This window comes from Mus caroli, chromosome 6 (assembly GCF_900094665.2).
Source record: "Mus caroli chromosome 6, CAROLI_EIJ_v1.1, whole genome shotgun sequence".
NCBI lineage: Eukaryota > Metazoa > Chordata > Mammalia > Rodentia > Muridae > Mus > Mus caroli.
In genome coordinates, this window is record NC_034575.1 from 1,000,157 (window position 1) to 1,021,443 (window position 21,287).

Below are 21,287 nucleotides of genomic sequence, written 5' to 3' on the forward strand. Positions count from 1 at the left end.
CCTTGGCAATTGGGTGAAATGTTTTGTCTTGGTGTCCACCCATATCTTTCCTCTTAGGAGAAATAGTGCCCTATCTTAGGAAACTCTACCTGACGAGATCTAAAGGTTTCTCTAATCTCATGTCCTTTCCTGCAGGGCAGCCCTGGTTCTCGAGGTCTTCCTGGAGCTGATGGCAGAGCTGGTGTAATGGTGAGTCACTCATCACTTACTTTCCAAGAAGGACCTTGATAATGCTGGTGACAGATGTGTCCTCAGCATTACATGAACAGACTCCTTATTTGGTGCCTATCCTACTAACAGGGTCCACCTGGCAATCGTGGTTCAACAGGCCCTGCTGGAGTCCGAGGTCCTAATGGAGATGCTGGTCGCCCTGGGGAACCTGGTCTCATGGGACCCAGAGTAAGTTTCAGATAAGTCCTCATAAAGTCCTATCAGGAATAGGCACGTCCTTTAAAGGACTGCTTAACACTGAGGGGTACAACAGAAAGCATCTAAAGTAAGTCTGTTAGTAGACTTGCTGATGTTTGCCTTTTCAACCCAACTTTATGAGAACTCCATAGAAGGTGCTATGCATCAGGCTAGTCCATAGATTTCCTCCATGTTGTTTGGATCAGTGACTAGGAGGGCTTTGGAAAACTATATCTATTTTAAAATATCCAAATTAATTTGGTCCTCTCTTCAGCACGTATCCTTTATCTTAAGTTATGCATTTTATAGAAGGTATTCATGATATGTATTAAGTCTGTACATTATTAGTTTATTAGATTCATCAGTGAAGCCATTTTTCCAGCAATCACGAAGTGCTATAATGCATTCAGCACCACACCAGCTATAGAGGAGTAACCTTTGGATCCAGAGATACTCAAATCCATAGCAATGGAGTCATTTTTCCCTCCATTATCTTTTACGGGTGAATATCAGCTGTAATTTTATGCCATAAACAAGTAATAGGGGACAACAAATGTTGCAATAAAAAAAATCCACCTGGGAAATTGCTTACCAATTTTTTTTCTTCCTATCATGGAGTAAATAGCATAATGCATTTTGCCCATACAATAGGTTGCTTAACACTTTCTTATGATACCAATAAATGACTCAGTTGCAAAAAATGAAATACAAAAGATCACACACACACACACCCCACAGAAGAAAGATTTCAGAGTTCTTTTCATACTTTCCAGCAAGGATGCTAGCTCTAATGAATGCCCCACAGCAGCAAACAAAAAGTGAGAAGAGAGGGCTGGGTGAGATTTCAATTAATGTGAGCCTTGAGTGTAGGAGCTAACACACCCCATATGAAAGGACCCTCATTTATTTTACAGGGTCTTCCTGGGTCTCCTGGAAATGTTGGCCCAGCTGGTAAAGAAGGCCCTGTGGTAAGTATTGCTCATTTTCCATTACGTTTTCAAGAACACTTATTGCACCCTTCTCAAGTCTATTTTTGAGGCTTATTTATACATGAATACATTGAAAATAAATATCATCCACCTCGACATCATCTGGGAACAGAAGGTAATAGATTGTAATTACGGAGCCTAAATGGATGCAGGGCTGAAAGCAGAGAAGGGGTAAGGAAACCATGACTGAGAAAATTGAAGCAGGTGACAAGGGGACAGAAAAGGGAGAGGGACAGATTGCGTGCATGTGAGATTGCACTGTCTGTCTGTGTACTGACATCCTATTTAAAACAGGGGAATGGAGTCATAATTTATTGACACTTTATACAGGAAGCTTTAAGCATACAGAAAACTACCTTGTTTGATCATTTGACAAAATCCTCATCCTGATAGCTGGAAACCAGGGGGGTGGAGAATAAAGATGAAACTCTGATTTCAGGGTCTCCCTGGCATTGACGGCAGACCTGGCCCAATCGGCCCAGCTGGACCAAGAGGTGAAGCTGGCAACATCGGATTCCCTGGACCCAAAGGCCCCTCTGTAAGGATCATGACTCACCATGACTCTCTCGCTTAACCTGCACTGTGGCCTGACACACTTCTGAAAACCTGAGTATCCACCTCTACACACAGAGTCATTTTGTACAGAGCTCCACGGTACTGGGTTATGCCTTGAATAAGAAATCTGAAGCAGAGAAATAGCAGTGAAATACACAAACAAGCAACAAAAGCAACATTTCAAAATAGTCATAAAAAAATTGGACATAGAACCTTTTCTTACATAGTTTTCCTCTCCCCTGACCTCCCTCCCATCACTTCCTTGTATCTGCCCCTGACTTTGTTCCCTCTTGATATTACACTCTCCTTTTCTTTAATATATGTGTGTATGTTTTTATAGTTTTTAATACTTTTTTAAAATGTTCTATAATGTACCTATGATTTTTATAGGGTGATCCTGGCAAACCTGGTGAGAGAGGCCACCCGGGTCTTGCTGGTGCTCGGGTAGGTGTTCTACAGAGACATTTCTTTAACCTTGCCACTTCTTTGAGGCTCTCTGGCATCATTGGTACTTTCCAAAGTGTCATGCTAAGGGTCCTTTCAGCACCATGATGAAATGGCCTTCTTTTGAGCTACATGGAAACGACAGTGGGCTATAACAAATCAGAACATGCTCTGCAAAGACACAGACACATCTGGTCCTTAGTTTATTCATATTATGATTGAGAGATTATGAACACATGCTAGTATTCTTCGCCCTTCAAGAACTGCCTCCTATCTGTGAACTTCTCTTAAAGTACATCAGAAGTGAATAGACAGCTTTTAGAACTTGGAGAAACAGAGAGACAGAGACAGAGACAGAGAGCTTCTTAAATTCTAAAATGATAAGCTCATTTTGAGGAATTAGCTTTCAGGGTGCTTCGAAGCTTTTCATGCTATCTGACTTGTGTATAACCATGAGCCTTTCTGTTCTATTAAACATTTAGGGAGCTCCAGGACCCGATGGCAACAATGGAGCTCAGGGCCCCCCTGGACCCCAGGTGCGTAGCTCTCCCTGCTCTTTTCCACAGCAGCGCAAGCTTTGCTCTTCAGGGCAGCCATCTTTCAATAGTTAAGGGAGCAAATTGACATCAACTATGTCCACTGTCACTGGCATCAATGCTATCTCACTTTCTTCTATGGGACTACTGTTTGTGTGTTTTTGTTTTCCAATTAACCTCTGGCTTCCTACATATGCTGTAACTAACACTGTAATAGGAATACTTTGATCTAAACAAATGTTGGCTTTAGAGTCTCAGCATGGACTCGTGGTTTCATGACGTCAAGGGGACAGTCACTAACATCTACTTCTATCGCTTATGTCACTTTCAGGGTGTTCAAGGTGGCAAAGGTGAACAAGGCCCTGCTGGTCCTCCTGGCTTCCAGGTGAGTTAACAGGCATGCAAGACTCTGACTTTCACCACACTGTTCCTGTCCAATTTACTGTAACATCACCAGTCCCTCCAGCAGCACCAGTACCACCAGTACCCCCAGTACTATCAGTACCACTAGAGACCCCAGCACCACCACTCAGAACATGGATTCAGAACTCAAGCAAAAGTCACAGTTATCCAAAGCAGTCTTTTTCGGAGTTACCTAATAACACATAACAATGTTCGTTATGTTATCACCTCTGTATGCCCCAGTTATTAGCAGCTCCCCTGAATACAGCCTTAAGATTGAAATTTTCCTGTCTTTTCATCTAGGGTCTCCCTGGTCCCTCAGGTACTACTGGAGAAGTTGGCAAGCCCGGAGAAAGGGTGAGTGGGGTGACCTAACTAAAACTAATAATTTAATTTTTAATTCCTCCTACTGCCATGTAATTACAATAAAAAAGTGTCATATCTCTCACACACTAATGATAGCAGTCTACCTTGTTGGTATTGAACAAAATAATGAAACATCTTATTTATATTTTGTTCAAATTGCCTTATTTTGTGGATCGACGGAAACATCACAATAGAAAGCAAAAGCTATTGACTGTTTCATGTAATAGCTGTACTTTTTGTTTTGTTCTTTGCTATATTAAAATACAAATTATTTCCTTCTCCATAGTGAAAACGTAAATGCACTGATTTTCAATCAAACCAGAGCCTGGGGAAAAAATTGCTTTTAATGTTTTTCTTGGCATTCAGACATGACACTGCTATCCACAATCAGGGTCTGAGTTCTGAGTCATTTTCTCTAATTGTGATGAATGCGCCTCAATTTAGTTACATTCTGTGGCCTTGTCTCCTTTGTCAACAGTGGGCCACATTAAAGGGACAGCTGGTCAGTAATAAAAGAGATACACATGGGTATACAATTAACTAGGTAATGTACAGGATATGATAATTTCTATTAAGAAGGGAGTGGTTATATAGCTAAGATGTGAACGGCCTTGTTGTGTTTGGGACCCTCCTCACATTATCAGAGAAGATAGGCTGCTTTGTCAGTTTTATAAAAGCTAAATAATGGCTGATTTTCTGATACTGGGTCTGGCACAGACACATCTTTGATAGCAGCAGTAGTCTCTTTTTGAAATCTTTCTATAAAGCCAAAGGTTTTGTTGTACATTCTAGTCTGTATACCAAAGCATTGCTGTGTAGAGCCCAGACAGCTTTATTTTCTAAATAAGAATATTTTAGATACCTTAAGCGCAAGTAACTGTAGAGACTACACATAGAGTCCATGATTTGTTTACTGTTGTGTTTTTACCTAGGGTCTTCCTGGTGAATTCGGCCTCCCTGGTCCTGCTGGTCCAAGAGTAAGTACCACCTAGTTAAATTTCACTAACACTTGCCATGTTTAAAAAAAAGAGCCCTTGCCCCTCATACTGTGGGTCACCTTCTTTAGAAGTAGTCCCTAGCCTCTTCCATAGACATCATCGAATTTCTAAGTTAATAGTAAAAATTTCTGGTTAGTTGATCATATTTCCTATTCAATAACCTTATGGTTCAAGAAACATAAAGGAACAAATGTATGTGTTATAGTAAATAATTTATATAAACAAATGTGATGTACCTGTTGTAGTTGCTGGTTTTGAGCCAAGTAAATTAATACCTAATATCTAAGGTGAATATTTATAGAGTGTGTTTCTATTGAGAATCTAAAGCTAAATTCATGAGTCTGCTTTTATGAAGGAATAACTACTTTTTGTCTAAGCAAATTAGCATAGCTAGACTAGAGTTTTGTTTTGTTTTTTTAAATCAAAGTATCCCATTATTTTGTTAGTTACCTAGGAAGCCAGAGGTTAATTTCAGAAACCAATAGTGCCATAGAACAAAGTTAGAGCAAGACCCTTTGATATAATTGCAATGTGGAGCTATGATATAAATACTCTGGGTCATAAAATGCAATGTTGTGATAAGGTTTAGATGCAAATTCAGAGGCATTCAGCTAAACAGATATAAATGAACACACACACACATGCACACACACACACATACACACACACACAGGCACACACACAAAACCTCTGGAGGATATCCTGTTTCATCATTATTACATGAGGTTGTGATATAACAGTATAATCCTATCCTGTCCTGACATAGCTATTCAACTAAAACTCCATCACCCACCTTCTGACTACTAAGTGTATCTGGCATCTGACTTTGCCTGTGAATGTAGCACAGAAAAGTCCATCCCCTTGAAAGTAAATGGATTCCAAATGTTGAGTATAACATTCCCAGAGCAACAAATTGTGGAATTTCGGTCCCAGCACATGAGAAGCATATGACATCTTAGCAGTTATCTCAGGCCTTCCTCCCAGTGCACGAGGAGGGAAATGAGAGATGAAAATAACATGCTAATTTTTCTGAAATGTGGTAGAACTCCATCTAAAACTCTAAGCAAGTAAGGCTGTGTGACACAGTGTCTTTGTGACTTCTAATTGCTGCCTTATAGGGAGAACGTGGTACCCCGGGTGAGAGTGGAGCTGCTGGCCCTTCTGGTCCTATTGGAAGCCGAGGTCCCAGCGGAGCCCCAGGGCCTGATGGAAACAAGGTAAAATTATTATTTATAGATTGGTGGAAAGGGACCATGTGCTCCAGAATAAAGAGATCTAATAGAAGAATGACCATTTTTGAAAGTTTTTATTTATTTCCAATTGTGTGATTTCTACCTCAGTTACAAGCAATATGATTCCTGTGAATATAATTATTCCAAAAGGTAATTTAAAGAAGAAGAAAAAAATCTTTGTCTAGAAGCCAAGAATGAATTCGTATGGTTTATCCCTTTTCTGATTACACTGTTCATACTTTTGTTGAAATCTCGGACTACCCTTTACATTTCTAGGACGTAGTTTTTGTTGTATCAACATCCAACCCCATATGGTCAAATTTCTAGAAGTAGTCTAGATTTTAATAATCGAATTTATAGTGATTTAAATTAACTAAATACTACATTTGCCCCAAAAGCACATGTCTAAAAGTTTGTATTCCAAAGTAGATTTCTAGTTTAGGAAAAAAANAAACAAACAAAAAAAGATAAGATTGCACATCTCTGAAAATCAAGCAACTTTTTATGACTCTCAATTCAGGCCTTCAAGGGGAAAAATGTAAAGACTAGATTCAAAAAGTTATTTCATTCTGCAGAAGATATTAGAGGGGAGATGAAAACAACATAAGAGAGAAAAGAAGAAAGGAATATGATGACATTCAGTGGGGCTTTTAAAGGGATCTATTCATCTCAGTGGCTAGCCAACAGGTTTTCTGTGTAGAGAATCATGAGGCTTATTATAAAAATGGAAGCTACATTCTCCACTCTTATGGAGACAATCATCTCCCAAGTTGATGAGGTCTCTTTCTATGTCACTTGCCTGGGCTAAGAGACTTATCATTGAAAAGGCTTGTGGGCAAACATTTTTCAATCTCTCCATTCCATTGTTCCACCTTCTTCTTGTCCATGCTTGTCTTCCTTAAGAGGACAAGATACAGGTTGTAGAAGAATAACAGGCACCCACTCTCTGCCCTCTTCTTTTTAGCCATCGTGTCATTAATAGCAGGCCCCCAGTTCCATCCTTCCGCCTTTCAATGATGCTCCTTTGTGTCTCTATGCAGCCAAGAATGCCATCTACTAAGTGTTTAAATTGGAATTCTTCAAGAGTTTCAGTCTTGGCTTTATTCTTTTGCTACTGAAATAATTGATTTCACATGGTTTTCATTCCAGGGTGAAGCTGGTGCAGTCGGTGCTCCAGGCTCTGCTGGTGCCTCTGGTCCTGGTGGGCTTCCAGGAGAGAGGGGTGCTGCTGGCATACCTGGGGGCAAAGGAGAAAAGGTACCACTCGGTGTTCGGCCTTGATACATAATATCCATGAACTCCAGGCAAGAAGGCTGTGCGAGGATGCACAGTTGTTTACCATTCATAGCAGGCAGTCGGGTAGCATTTTGACATCTATACGCACCTCCCTCTGCCACCCAGCACCTACGCATGTCTAAACTCACTAATCTGGCAAAATTCCTTGCTACCATGGAATTTCATGCAAGCAGATGGTGTTGAGTAATACATGAGGCTCATTTTAATGCCACTAACAATAAAACCTCATCCTGCCCTAATTAATGGAAGAAACTATATCAAACAGCTGTTAACCGTGCTATGGCATTCATTATGTTATAAGAGTGACCGGGCACCACAGCCCGTCGCCATGTTGTCTTGTGATTCCAACCTCATCAATTTGAAACTTGCTTCGTGATGAATCAGAGGGATGTTTATTTTTTAGTGTTCAGTCATCCTCTGAAAGGGGCCAGAAAAGATGAGCTTCCGACTGTTTTTCTCATTCAACATCCTACAAAGTGGTGGAAATTTGAAAAACACTGAAATTCTAAAAGGGTGGCCAGCATTATAGAAATTTTTGTCAAAGCACTTTGCAGTTTATTTCCACTCAGAAGTTGAGCAGGAAAGCAAAACATGGCTCTTGCTTTGTACTTCCAGGGTGAAACTGGTCTCCGAGGTGACACTGGCAACACTGGTAGAGATGGTGCTCGTGTGAGTAGAAGCTTGTTTTTAATGCTTGTTTGTTCTTAAATTTCCTCTTGTTTTTTAGTATCTTATTCCCTTTGAATTCAGCCAATTTACAAAGGAGACTTACAAAAGAATTCACTTTGAGTAAAATCTCAATCCATTATCTCCTAGATCGCAAACAATATCATCTTACATGCTCCAAAAGAAAATGGAAGCATGACACACCTTTGAAAATCACATCTTGACTTAGTTCTTTAGTACTGAGTCTGGCAACACTAAGCTGCACACCGAAAGTTGCAGGTTTTGAAGACCACTCCTTGATAACAGAGCTTTTAGACAAACAATTCTCTCATTAAAAAAAAAAAAAGCCACAGCCCCCACCAAGGTATTACTACTCATTGGTCCACCCCAGGATCTAAGGGCAGCCTCAGAAATTATCTTGACTACCTTAAGTGTCACAGATGACCCCTAGGGAAATCTCATTGCCTTCCTGAGCTGCCATTGCTCTGTCACCTCTCCCTACAAGCTGAGAACTCACTGCAACACATTCCCAGTATCCTTTGCCTTGAGTCACCTGGTTGTCACAGTTCCAAATAAGGCTATGCATTTGCTTCCCTCCAGGGAATCTTACAAGGGTGACAGAGTACAGTTCACCCAAACCCTTCTCCTGCTCTGGCCTTCCACATTTCCAGAACCCAGTTCTTTCTTCCTGAACTGACTTCTGAGAACCTTGATAACAAGCACCAGCAAGGATTAGAGGCTTTCTCATTAGTGCGCTCTCACTCACGTGCACCCACTGAGTGGCTACATGCCACTCAATGTGGAGGTCAAAGGACAGGTGATGAGTGTTGCTTCTTTCCTTCTATGGATTCCATCCGGATCCTATGGATCAAACTTGGGTCATCAGACTTGGCTGCAAACATCTTTACCTGCTGAATCATCTAGCTGGCCCTCGGGGTCCTTCTTGATGTCTTACCACAATGTGCAATACAGTTGTCCTGAGCAGCAGGACAGAGTCCAATTAAGATGCTGTGCATTGTTTTTAGTAAAACCTATTTCCTTCTGTGGTGTTCTAGGGTGTTCCTGGTGCTGTAGGTGCCCCTGGTCCTGCTGGGGCCTCAGGTGACCGGGTAAGTACGCATTTGAAATGAGTTGTATACGTTTTCATTGAGTTGTAGCTCTCTGAGCTGATAGCGCTATGTAAAATTCGCTGCTCGCCCTAGTCCCAAAGATCCTTTGCAATTCATTTTTATGGCTGGGTCTAAAACCTGCTTATTTAAAAAAAAAAAAAACCTAGCTGTTGTAGGAAACAAATGCTGTTCTCTTCCCCTGCCTATGGATGTGCCAGCTGTCTGATCTATACCTTAATCCCTATCATTTGTTTTAAAGACTTTCCCTGTTGCCCATTAACAATATCCTAATGCACTAAGCCTCCTTAAAGCCTTCAGTTGTAAAAAAAGGAAAAAAAATCAATAAAATACATAGTGTGCCCATTTCACATCGAACAAACAGTCCATTTAAAATAGACCTTATTTATTGTATTGCAAAGATTGCAGCAAATAGATCAGTCCTGCATCTATCTAAAAATTAAAATGTCCTCTTCCTGGTGTTATGGGGACTGATTTATAGTGTTTCTGCAAGTGAAGAACCAATACCACTCCACCTTTTAAAATGAAGCCAGCCTTAAGTAGAGGAAGAATTCACCTCATTTTATTCTCTGAAATGTCCATTAGTCTCTTCCAAGGTAACTGCAAAGTGTGAAAACAACCCTCTTTCTACCGCTCTTCTCTCTTCCTCCCCCCATCTATGTGAAGCCCATTAAGCAACTCACCACTGCTCTTTGGTACCATTACAGGGTGAAGCTGGTGCTGCCGGTCCTTCTGGCCCAGCTGGTCCTCGGGGTAGCCCTGTAAGTAGAAATCACAGCTTTTTGGATATTCATAGTTCATGGTTTACAGACATCTGAGAGGCTGTGAGTATGATGTCTTTATCTCCCACCTAGGGTGAACGTGGTGAAGTTGGCCCTGCTGGCCCCAATGGATTTGCTGGTCCTGCTGTGAGTATCACATTAAGAGAGATTAAGATGACATCACAGTGAGTCAGAAGGCCAGTGCTCACTGCTGTTTCTTCCAACAGGGTGCTGCTGGCCAACCCGGTGCTAAAGGAGAGAAGGGAACCAAAGGGCCTAAGGGTGAAAATGGCATTGTTGGTCCAACCGGGCCTGTTGGAGCTGCTGGCCCATCTGTAAGTTAAATTCACTGTTGACCAATATACCCAAGCACTTTTATAACCCAGTATGTGCCCATTAAGTGCCTACTGTCTATTAAGCATTCCAGATAAAAGATTACAGACACACACACACACACACACACACACACACACACACAAGGTGGTTTGCCAGACAGGGTTTCTCTATGTAGCCCTAGCTGTCCTAGAACTTACTCTGTAGATCAGGATGGCCTCAAACTTAGAGATCCACCTGCCTCTGCCTTCCAAGTGCTGGGATTAAAGGCATGTGCCACCACACCCTATAAGACTTTTTTTTTTAATCACATTTAAACACCAAGTAAAAGTTTTGTGAATATCTTGTTTTCATGCTTCAGTAATCCATGGGGTGTTACTTGTTGGGACAGAACAATTATCTTTTTCATGTGATGTAGATAACTGTGTTTCATTTCTAAATTTTCTTCAAGGGTAGAGGAGATTAGATGAGGATGAGTCATGAGAAAACAAGTGTGCCGTGTGTAAGAGTTACTTGTTTTGTGATTTGAAGCCACCTTTTTTGCTTTCATTTAGGGTCCTAATGGCCCACCTGGTCCTGTTGGAAATCGTGGTGATGGAGGGCCCCCTGTGAGTACTTACAATTGACTCTTCTTTCTTAGCTTACGTATTAGTGACAATGTGAAAGTTTCAGCATTCTGGTGGATTTGCACTGTGAAAGGGAGAGGCTTGAAAGTCCTGTCCATTCCAATCTAATCAGAAAAGTTATGAAGTTCACCAGTACCGAGCTTAAAGTCGACTACATGAGCATTAACTGAATCCCAGAAGTAACTCTGGGTGGGCATCAGAGGTTGCTACTGCCCCACGAGGGAATAAGCAAGGTCAAACTCAGGCAGTTTAACTGGGAAATAGAACAATTCTTCTGACTGACCAAGTCTCCTCATCTTAGGTTTTCACACCAACTCCCTAGAGACTCAGAGGTCCCCAGAATGAATCCCTCAAACTCCTTTCTCTCCTTAGGCAATACTTAATACTCTGACTCAATTTCATACTTCCTTCTCTAAACAACACTCCTTTTTCTAGTGTCCCCACCCTCTCACCCAGCCAAGTGGTCAATAAAAATTCACATACCCTAATGAAAACAGCTTATATTCTGACATCTCACCATCAGATAACCTGCTAGCCTTTCAGAAAGTACTAGCAATCTTAGTGTAAAATGCAGGCATTGCCTCTAGTAGCATACTGAAGATGTATAGACTATTAGAGCCTTCAGGACCTTAGTTAAGTGTTCCTCAACCTTGAGCTGAGGGATGGCTCTTCTGTGGCCCATCTTTAGTCACATGATAATTTTCCAAAGGGAAAGGATCTTGTTTTATCCTAATTCGTAGAGTTGACTTGACTGAGTTTGAATGTGCTTGGTTCTTAGGGTATGACTGGCTTCCCTGGTGCTGCTGGACGGACTGGCCCCCCCGGACCCAGTGTGAGTACATCATTCCCAGTATAACTCCATTTACTCTCACCAGAAGACCAGGCCTCTGGTAGGAAATTAGGGGAGAACATATCTATGCAAACAAATTATTAATATTTGCTAGTACTCTCCCAATTTAAAATTATCTTTGATGAATGATTAAGACAAAAGTCATTGCAAATCTTATTTTAAAAATATCAATCTAAGTACTGTTATTCATATAAATACCAGCACACTTTGGAATCCACGATCTCTTTTTTACAAAGAAAAATGCAACAGGAATTTTGGTCACATATCTGGTATTTCTCTGCCTAATTACCCTTTATAGCTAACATTCTGCCTCCATTCTAAAGCTATAATTGTTCCTGAATTTAAAGGTATTATGGTCTCTAACTTAATTCTCATTCAGACCCTCCTGTCAGGACTCAAGAGAATTTAATTAATTATCAAGGATTGAGTATTCCAGTTGAGGTTTCAGGGGAAAAGAAATAGCAAAGATGTTGATTTCTTGGAATCTTTTACACATTCATAACAGAAAAAAAAAATTCATTCCTTGTAGGCATTTAATTAAACCTAGTCAGGAGCACATGAGTTCCTCAGTTATGAACAGAATGCCAGGGTTGGCTTTGCTTAAGAAGAAATGGGCAGAATCTGCAAGAATCCAAAGTCCCTTTCAACTAAGACTTAATCACCAAACTTAAATCTCTTCCTGGTTCTGACCCCAATATGCCTGAGTACCAGTGATATAACATGTCTTGCTTTCATCACTAAAATTTCCCACTGATTCTGCCTCATCAATTAGCTTTACCACAGGCAGGAAGAAGAATTTTCAAAGTTCCAAAAATGTCTGGAACTTTGGAAATTATTTTTCAGAGTGATGTTGTTCAAATCCTATTATCAAGGAGCAAGGCAGCTCCCCTCCAGGTCTGTAACAACTAACAGAAAACAAATGACCTTATACATTTGATCACAGGGTATTACTGGCCCCCCTGGCCCCCCTGGTGCTGCTGGAAAAGAAGGGATTCGTGGTCCCCGTGGCGACCAAGGTCCAGTTGGCCGAACTGGAGAAACAGGTGCATCTGGACCCCCTGGATTTGCTGGTGAAAAGGGTCCCTCTGGAGAACCTGGTACCACAGTAAGTGATTTCAAACTCCTTTCTCTCAATACTTATGTTGAGTTAGAATAAAGCCCCTTTACAAATCCTCAAGTGGTGGATATCTATTAGTGAGTAATGCAGGCTCTCCAGTTGAGCTCAGCTTAGCCAGGAAATCTGTCCAGCACGCAATAAGGTGTTGTGGTGGTAGCAGATGCACAGAAAGCAGATAATAAGAATGACAGAGGACCAGGGAATGCAGCTTCACTGCAACAGCCCTTTCTGCTCTCGAGGGACCGAAGAATGAACACAGAATCCTACTGATGTGGCCAGCCTTCTGTAAATTAATCAAGCTTCATAACCTGCCATTCCTTAAACACTCCTGGTTCAGAATTCCTGCAGTTCTGCAAAGCACCCATGTTAGACCTTCGAAGTCAAGGTCAAAAGTTTCCTCCCTGCATAGAGTCTATAAAGAATAAATCCACACCCCCAATGATATTAATGATATTAATCTCAACTACATATATACATATATACATACCAAAGTGTAAATTTATTGTCATCCTCAGAAAGAAAGACATTCAAGGATGTGTCCCACCAATTAGAAGTCACTGGCCTGTTCCTGAATCCAGGAGCCCTCATTTTCACAATCCTTGAGCTAATCTGTATTATGAGGTGGGATCTTACCAGTAATAATCAGTAATTTTTCTCTCATCTAGGGACCCCCTGGTACCGCAGGTCCTCAGGGTCTTCTTGGTGCTCCCGGTATTCTGGGTCTCCCTGGCTCTAGAGGTGAACGTGGTCTGCCAGGTATTGCTGGTGCTCTGGTGAGTTTGACGCCATTCTGATTCTCATTACCATAATAAAAGATTTTAAAAGCTGCCACTTCAAATGTGACAGATTGATCGCTGAATAACTCCACTTAAGATTTTCTACTCATGGCATTTTCTTTATACAGATTGCATGTCACCTATCCAGGAAGCTTTAATACTACCTTACTTAGACACATGCTATAAAGACACAGCTTAACATTATGCAGATGATTTTTGTTCTTTCTCCACGCTTAAGAATGATATAAGCTTTAATTGCATCTCCTTCTCTGGGATGTGAAATCCTGGCATCATTTATCCCCGCAAGAAGAATGGAACTGTTCATGGGAAGTTCATGAGTCATTTCATTTAACCCTATACATGACAACAGCTTGAAACCGTCTTTTATCCAGAAACTATCAACTTTATGAATTAATTTTATTTGTGGTGCATTGGGTTCCACCAGACTGTCCTCTCACTCCCATACATAGCCACTTCCACAGAACTGATCCTCTGAGTGTAGGGAAGACAGAGAAAGGCTGTCTTGCAGGGGTCATTCTTACCATGTTGTGATCATCTACTTTCCACTTGCCTTCTCTCTTTTTACTAGAATTTTCTGGGAGTTGTTTTTGCTATGTGAGATCAGCATTCTGTCTGAAGATAGTGATGTCATTTTATGTTCTCTGCCACTCTAGGGTGAACCTGGCCCTCTGGGCATCTCAGGCCCTCCTGGTGCCCGTGGTCCCCCGGGTGCTGTGGGCAGCCCTGGAGTTAATGGCGCCCCTGGTGAAGCTGGTCGAGATGTGAGTGCAGTACTTAGTTGGTAAAATAAAACCAAGTGGGATTTCCTGTGTGGAAATGAGGTTGCACGCCCTGAGTTTCCAAACTAGATCATCTACTTCTCCATATAATGAGCCTTCTTTACAGTAAAACTGGCAGGATTGCTTGGGTAGGAAAATTGTCTTTTACTGGCAGACTGTACATTGGGGCTCCAATATTTAAAATACCTCTAAAAAATAATTAGGAGGTTTTTGCTCCTTTTTTTTTAACTGAACCCTGGGGATAAGGGCAGAGTAGCATAGACAGCGAGGCTAACAGATCACAGAACCTCACCAACACGTCTTCATTTGCATGGTATTCTCACAGGGTAACCCTGGCAGCGATGGTCCCCCAGGTCGTGATGGTCAGCCTGGACACAAGGTCAGTAGACTTTTTCACCTTTCTCTAATTTAAGAGTGATCAAACTACCCACCCGACAGATTAATGCTAAGCTTCGCTTCTGCCTCGGTAGGGAGAGCGTGGTTACCCTGGCAGCATTGGTCCGACTGGTGCTGCAGGTGCCCCTGGTCCTCACGGTTCTGTGGGTCCTGCTGGGAAACATGGAAACCGAGGTGAACCTGTAAGTATGTAAATGTTGTCACCCTTGTGGACTTTCCTGTGACCTCACGCTTGAGCACTGAGGCCATCAAGAGGATGACCTTGACCTTGACTGATGAGGTCTCCTCTTCTTTTCTAACTCACAGGGTCCTGCCGGTTCTGTTGGTCCTGTTGGTGCTGTTGGTCCAAGAGGTCCTAGTGTACGTACATGGTGATGATTAACACTTAAGGATTAAGAAGAATGATTCTAAACCATCTACTTATACAATAGATAATGTAGAAGCTAAACTTTGGTACTTTAGTCCATGGTGAGAAGTGATTCAGATGACTTTATTGATTTTCAGTCTATTCTGCTTGTTTGTATTCGTTAGTCGTAACTAACTGCTCAGTTAAAGGAGATGGCAGAGAAGATGGCAGCCAAGTTAGACCTTTGCATGCATCAAGCTTCCTTTGTAAATGGACTAAACACCCTTTGAAGAGGAATAAGTGATATTGTTCTAAAAGAGTAGAAACATCTCTTTCTCTTTGTTTATAGGGTCCTCAAGGCATCCGAGGTGACAAAGGAGAGCCTGGTGATAAAGGGCACAGGGGTCTTCCTGGCTTAAAAGGATACAGTGGATTGCAGGGTCTTCCTGGTCTTGCTGTAAGCAAAAAGTGACCATCTTGCATGAATTCTAACCTGAATAGCCTTCAGATGCTCACTGTCACAGTGTAAAACACCCTACCTTCTAGATCCATCCAATTCTCCAGCTAACTCTACCTCTCTCAGAGAGGATCCGATTTCATAGTAGAACACAAAGAGGTAAGGGTTAAAGGAGCCAGCAACGTCCGTGTATTAACATCTCCTGGCAACAGTGTCCTTCAACTGCACTTAAAATATATATAATTAGAAGGATGACTAATATGGCACTGTTCAAATAGCTTGTGGAAAAAATAATTGAGCATAATAGATATAATGGAAGAAAGGAGCTCCACTTTACATTCTCAATTTTCTCAATCTAGAGTCCACTGGAACGAAAGTTTTCCATTCAATTTGGGAAGAAAAAAAAAATCTATCTACTGACTCATGTTCTGAAAGTATGATTTTTTTCCCTCTCTTCTCTCTTTGAAGGGCCTACATGGTGACCAAGGAGCTCCTGGTCCTGTGGGTCCTGCTGGTCCCAGGGTAAGTGAATCACAATTAAAGTTCACCTCTTAAACTAAAGAATTATCCAGGCAGTGAGCCCTAGGCTTCTGCTACCCGTGGGGTTTTACTCATTCATAAGCATTCGGTATCCTTTCTCTTTAGGGTCCTGCTGGGCCTTCTGGCCCCGTTGGCAAAGATGGCAGATCTGGACATCCTGGCCCAGTCGGGCCTGCTGGTGTTCGTGGTTCTCAGGGTAGCCAAGGTCCCGCTGTAAGTATGACTTGGAGGGGTAGTTTAGGGCCTCCCTGACCAAAGAAATGCTTCCTTCTGACTAAACTGACAAGAATTTGATAGCACACAAGAGTAGATCCACTTCAGTAGCTCTCTGAAAAGTTTGTTAACTGTTTGTATATGTTGGGCTTCTTCAAACCACCACTTTGAGACTGTGATCAAGTAGTGTGTTTACATGAGGCTGTTCCTTTCTCTCGTATTAGAGCATGCACTGATACAAAGCACACTTGAAACCTTCCTGTCCTGGCTGCCTCTCCCACTATGAGCCAGTTTAAAATGGTCTCTCTGACTCTCACTTCACAGGGTCCCCCTGGTCCCCCTGGACCTCCTGGTCCTCCTGGTGTCAGCGGAGGTGGCTATGACTTTGGTTTTGAAGGAGACTTCTACAGGGCTGACCAGCCTCGCTCACAGCCTTCACTCAGACCCAAGGACTATGAAGTTGATGCAACTCTGAAATCTCTCAATAACCAGATTGAGACCCTTCTCACTCCTGAAGGCTCTAGAAAGAACCCTGCTCGCACGTGCCGGGACTTAAGACTCAGCCACCCAGAGTGGAACAGCGGTGGGTTGAACATTCAAACCACACTGGTCCCTCATACGCCAACCTTTCCAAAAAATCTATGTCCATTGATCTTTAGAACAAACACGTATTTGGGCCCAAAAATTCTACACTATCAAAACTTATACCCAGCTAATGAAACATCACTTTCTTCCTCTGCCCACATCCACCCTTAAGTCTGTTCAGTTGTTTGTCCGTTTACTCCCAGGACTAGGGATTGAATATCAGGCCTTAGACATGCTAAGCAAATGTCTAACACAGAGCTCCATCCTCAGGCCACGTTTTACACTTTGTTTTAAGACCAGCTCTCACTACACTGGCCTTGAATTCACTCTAGTCTTAGTGGATCTTTTAAGTATTGATTCTCCTGCCTCAAGTGGTCTAAACATCCTGATTGGATGTTTCATGAAGTAAAAGGGGACTCTTAAAAATAGTTACCTCTTCTCACTAACTGTGGAATAGGTGATGGAACAGCACCATCAAAATGTTTTTTATGGTAATCAATATTATTGACAAATTATTATTATTATTATTATTATTAGAACCTACATTTTGCAGTAAGTTTACCAGCTGGGTTTTCTTTCCTAAAAAGATTACTACTGGATTGACCCTAACCAAGGATGTACTATGGATGCCATCAAAGTGTACTGTGATTTCTCTACTGGTGAAACCTGCATCCAGGCCCAACCTGTAAACACCCCAGCCAAGAACTCATACAGCCGCGCCCAGGCCAACAAGCATGTCTGGTTAGGAGAGACTATCAATGGTGGCAGCCAGGTACGTAATTCCCCAAGTATTCCTCATCTTCCCAAATATGATTTTCTTAGCATCATTTGCTTTTTAATTACTTGGGCTTTAACCCTTTACCCTTATTAAAAGAAACTGCTCTTTTCACAAATACCAATTCTATCCTAGATCACACATTAAAAGATTGGACTCAGCCATCTAATTCAACATTATTATTCAAATTTGACTTAATGGGTAATCATTGGAGACATAGCAAATGCGATTTCATGTAAAGGTGCACCGGCCGGCCCAGAGCCCTCCAGAGCCCCCCAGCTATGCATATGTATTTCAGAATGCGAGCAGCTTTTCTGAATTTTTAATCAAACCTTCCCACTGATGCTACCAAATGACACTAAAATCCAGTACACTACAGAGAACAGAATGAGGTCTGACTCCATCTCACAGTTTCAGATTCTAATGAGGGAAACATTTGCAGTGATGCATAACTGAGTCAGACGCTCTTCTTGGATGATCCTGCCCTCACTAGGCAGAGATTATGGTCCTTAAAGCACCTGAAGCTTTAACAAGTGTGCCAAGTTTCCTTTAAAAGCACCCTTTTCCTAAGCCCGGGCTCTGACTCCATTCTGTCTCCTGTGTGTATGGATTTATTTGAGTTTTAGTATGAGGCGTCTAGTTAAGAGTTCGCACCTTCTTCTCCATAGTTTGAATACAACGTAGAAGGGGTGTCCTCCAAGGAAATGGCAACCCAACTCGCCTTCATGCGCCTGCTGGCCAACCGTGCCTCTCAGAACATCACCTACCACTGCAAGAACAGCATTGCGTACCTGGATGAGGAGACGGGCAGCTTGAACAAGGCTGTGCTTCTGCAGGGTTCCAACGATGTTGAACTTGTTGCTGAGGGCAACAGCAGGTTCACCTACTCTGTCCTAGTCGATGGCTGCTCCGTAAGTCATGGGAAAATGGCGGGAGAACATTTACTTTTAGGAAATAAGTTGAGGGGTTCTAGCTTAGGCTATTAAATGAATGAGAGGCCTAACTTAATTGACCTTTCTTCTTCAAGCACATTTAAGTGCATCCAACAATTCTCTGAATTCTGATACAGGAATTCGTATTAGATACCACCTTCTTTGCAACTCTCACACACTGAGCTGACTCCTATGCCCACACAGTCCCTGCTTTCCTCTCAGCATTTAGAGTTCCTATGTATTAACACATACCAAGAATTTAAAACTTATTGAGGTTTAAAATGCTTCAGTTGCACCTTAGAATATGGCTATATTCAATTTTTTCTGTAGACTTTTACCTGTATAAAAGAGTATATGTTTTATATGATATGCTCTAAGTTAGAATAAAATTTTAAGTGTAAAATTACTGTATACCTACCCAATTCTCTATACATACACAGATATACACACAAGATGCATACACAGAACATACACAAACACACACATACAAGATATGCAAACACACCATACACCCACCTTGAAAAGAATATGTATCCAAAGTTATTTGAAACTTATCCTAAGTAAGTTATCATTCCCTGAAAGACATCCTTGACACTGTATGTCTACAATGAACCTCTTAATCAGGAACACCTATTTCCAGGAAGTACTGGCCTGCCGAGAAATGGTTTTCCTAGACTCTGATGCTTAGATGTAAGTCAGATGCAGCTATAGTGGCCTTACGTATTTTCCCTTTTTTCCCATTTTTTCTATTATACAGAAAAAGACAAATGAATGGGGCAAGACAATCATTGAATACAAAACAAATAAGCCATCTCGCCTGCCGTTCCTTGACATTGCACCTCTGGACATTGGTGGTGCTGACCAAGAATTCCGTGTGGAGGTTGGCCCCGTCTGTTTCAAATAAGTGAACTCAACCTAAATTAAAAACCAAAAACCCCTGAAAAAACTTTCTCTTTGCCGTTTCCTCCTTTTTTAAAAAAAACTGAAAGCTGAATCCTTCCATGTCTTCTATGCACCTACATCTTAAACTGTGGGCAAAAGAGAAGGATTGGTCAGAGCAGTGTGCAATATGATCCAACTAAGTCTCCTCCCTTGGCCCCTCCCCAAAATGTTTGCAGTGTTATTTTTGTGGGTTTTTTTTTTTTAACACTCTGACACCTGTTGTGGACATTGTCAACCTTTGTAAGAAAACCCAAATAAAAATTGAAAAATAAAATAAAAAGAAACCCATGAACATTCGCACCACTTGTGGCTTCTGACTATCTTCCACAGAGGGAAGTTTAAAACCCAAACTTCCAAAGGTTTGAACTACCTCAAGACACTTTCCAGTGAGTGTAGACCATCCCAATGAGAGTTGACCCAGGCTGACACGAACTGAGGTACTTGTTTTGTTTTGCTTGCAACACAAAGGTGCTAATTAGTAGTATTTCAGATACTTGAAGAATATGAACGGTGCTGGAAGAATTACAGAAGAAACAATCCTCCACATTGATGTGCATTGTGTGTGATTTTTTAATTTGACTTAGCAGTCCTCTTTCTCATCTTATCCCCAACTAAAGGAATGCAGACCACTTGCCCCAGACTCTCTCTTCATTAGATTCAGCATTCATTCTTTAACAGCCTCATTTTCCTTCTTGCCCATGGTTCCAAAGAAGTCTTGTTTCTTGGACAAGCAGAAAAATTGAATTGTACCTATTTTGTATATGTGAGATGTTTAAATAAATTGTGAAAAATAAAATAAAGCATTTTTGGTTTTCCAAAAGAAAATATTGAGTAAAATTCCTTGCTTCAATGCTCTTTGCCATATGAATCTAGCCTGGGTTTCTGCTTCCAACCTGATAACATGGAGAGGAATTCTATTCTTCACTGTGACGCATCTGTGACTCCTCAGAATGCATAGTACCTAAGCAACATGATACTGTTGATCTCTGTTTTCTCTAAGCAAAGGTCCACAGAAACTTTTGCCTCATTATCCATCAAGCACTTTGTAACTATGGCTGAAAGTTGGTCTATGCACAATTAATATTATTAACTAAAACAGTTTCAAATAGTCAGTAAAAATGCCACACACTTAAATATGCTGCAACTGAGTACAATGCCTGTTAAGAGGTAATGTGTGTGCTGTCAATCAGCACAGACAGTTGTGGATAATAGTACCAAGAACACCTACCTGCCAAATCAAGTTCATTTTCCTCCCCTGCACCTTTCAATGACATCTTTAACACACTTAAACATAGTAATGTGTCAAGTAAAATGTTAAGATTCATGTAGAACTTATTCCCTGTTGCAGAACGTAATTGTTATTGTAATATTTGCCTCCTGTTATAAGTCATCTCAAGATTCAATTAGTTTAAAAGCAAAAGACCGAACATGAGGAAAATTTTAACACTAACTGTAAAAAGTTAGCAAGGTCTACTAACCAAACAGTAATATCAAGTTGGGTCTTCCTCCCACTAGAATCTGAGTACTGGGATACCTGCAAAGGCACAAGTACACAGCCATTGCCCCTAGTCCAAATCCCCTATGGAGTTGGTGATTGCACTGCCTGTGCAATTCTGATTCCTGTACCAAGTAAGTAACTCAAGTCTCTGCATGCCCTTGATGTCGCTAACATTCCATGTCTGACAAGCTTGAGTCAATGTAGCCAATCACACAATATAAAGAAAACTAAAACCCTGTCATCAAAACGCTGTAACTCCCTCAAACTAATCATGGGAATAACAATGGCAAAGTTATAAAGTGATAAAATTGTTATAAGTCT

General features: G+C 41.3%; 1 protein-coding gene across 1 annotated transcript in view; it reads left to right on the forward strand.

Moving 5' to 3' along the window:
- Positions 1-19,497, forward strand: part of Col1a2 (collagen type I alpha 2 chain) — a 35,310-nt gene extending 15,813 nt beyond the window's left edge. Inside the window, exons 23-53 of the mRNA XM_021164492.2 lie at positions 136-189; positions 301-399; positions 1,323-1,376; positions 1,837-1,935; positions 2,343-2,396; positions 2,879-2,932; positions 3,264-3,317; positions 3,638-3,691; positions 4,633-4,677; positions 5,817-5,915; positions 7,080-7,187; positions 7,842-7,895; positions 8,948-9,001; positions 9,727-9,780; positions 9,874-9,927; positions 10,008-10,115; positions 10,668-10,721; positions 11,518-11,571; positions 12,533-12,694; positions 13,372-13,479; positions 14,157-14,264; positions 14,608-14,661; positions 14,753-14,860; positions 14,985-15,038; positions 15,374-15,481; positions 15,950-16,003; positions 16,127-16,234; positions 16,559-16,817; positions 17,407-17,591; positions 18,263-18,505; positions 19,284-19,497. Coding sequence (XP_021020151.1) covers positions 136-189; positions 301-399; positions 1,323-1,376; positions 1,837-1,935; positions 2,343-2,396; positions 2,879-2,932; positions 3,264-3,317; positions 3,638-3,691; positions 4,633-4,677; positions 5,817-5,915; positions 7,080-7,187; positions 7,842-7,895; positions 8,948-9,001; positions 9,727-9,780; positions 9,874-9,927; positions 10,008-10,115; positions 10,668-10,721; positions 11,518-11,571; positions 12,533-12,694; positions 13,372-13,479; positions 14,157-14,264; positions 14,608-14,661; positions 14,753-14,860; positions 14,985-15,038; positions 15,374-15,481; positions 15,950-16,003; positions 16,127-16,234; positions 16,559-16,817; positions 17,407-17,591; positions 18,263-18,505; positions 19,284-19,430 — 2,904 coding nt within the window. The 3' untranslated portion in view covers positions 19,431-19,497. The remainder of the gene's footprint in view (positions 1-135; positions 190-300; positions 400-1,322; positions 1,377-1,836; positions 1,936-2,342; positions 2,397-2,878; positions 2,933-3,263; positions 3,318-3,637; positions 3,692-4,632; positions 4,678-5,816; positions 5,916-7,079; positions 7,188-7,841; positions 7,896-8,947; positions 9,002-9,726; positions 9,781-9,873; positions 9,928-10,007; positions 10,116-10,667; positions 10,722-11,517; positions 11,572-12,532; positions 12,695-13,371; positions 13,480-14,156; positions 14,265-14,607; positions 14,662-14,752; positions 14,861-14,984; positions 15,039-15,373; positions 15,482-15,949; positions 16,004-16,126; positions 16,235-16,558; positions 16,818-17,406; positions 17,592-18,262; positions 18,506-19,283) is intronic.
- The last annotated feature ends 1,790 nt before the right edge of the window (positions 19,498-21,287 follow it).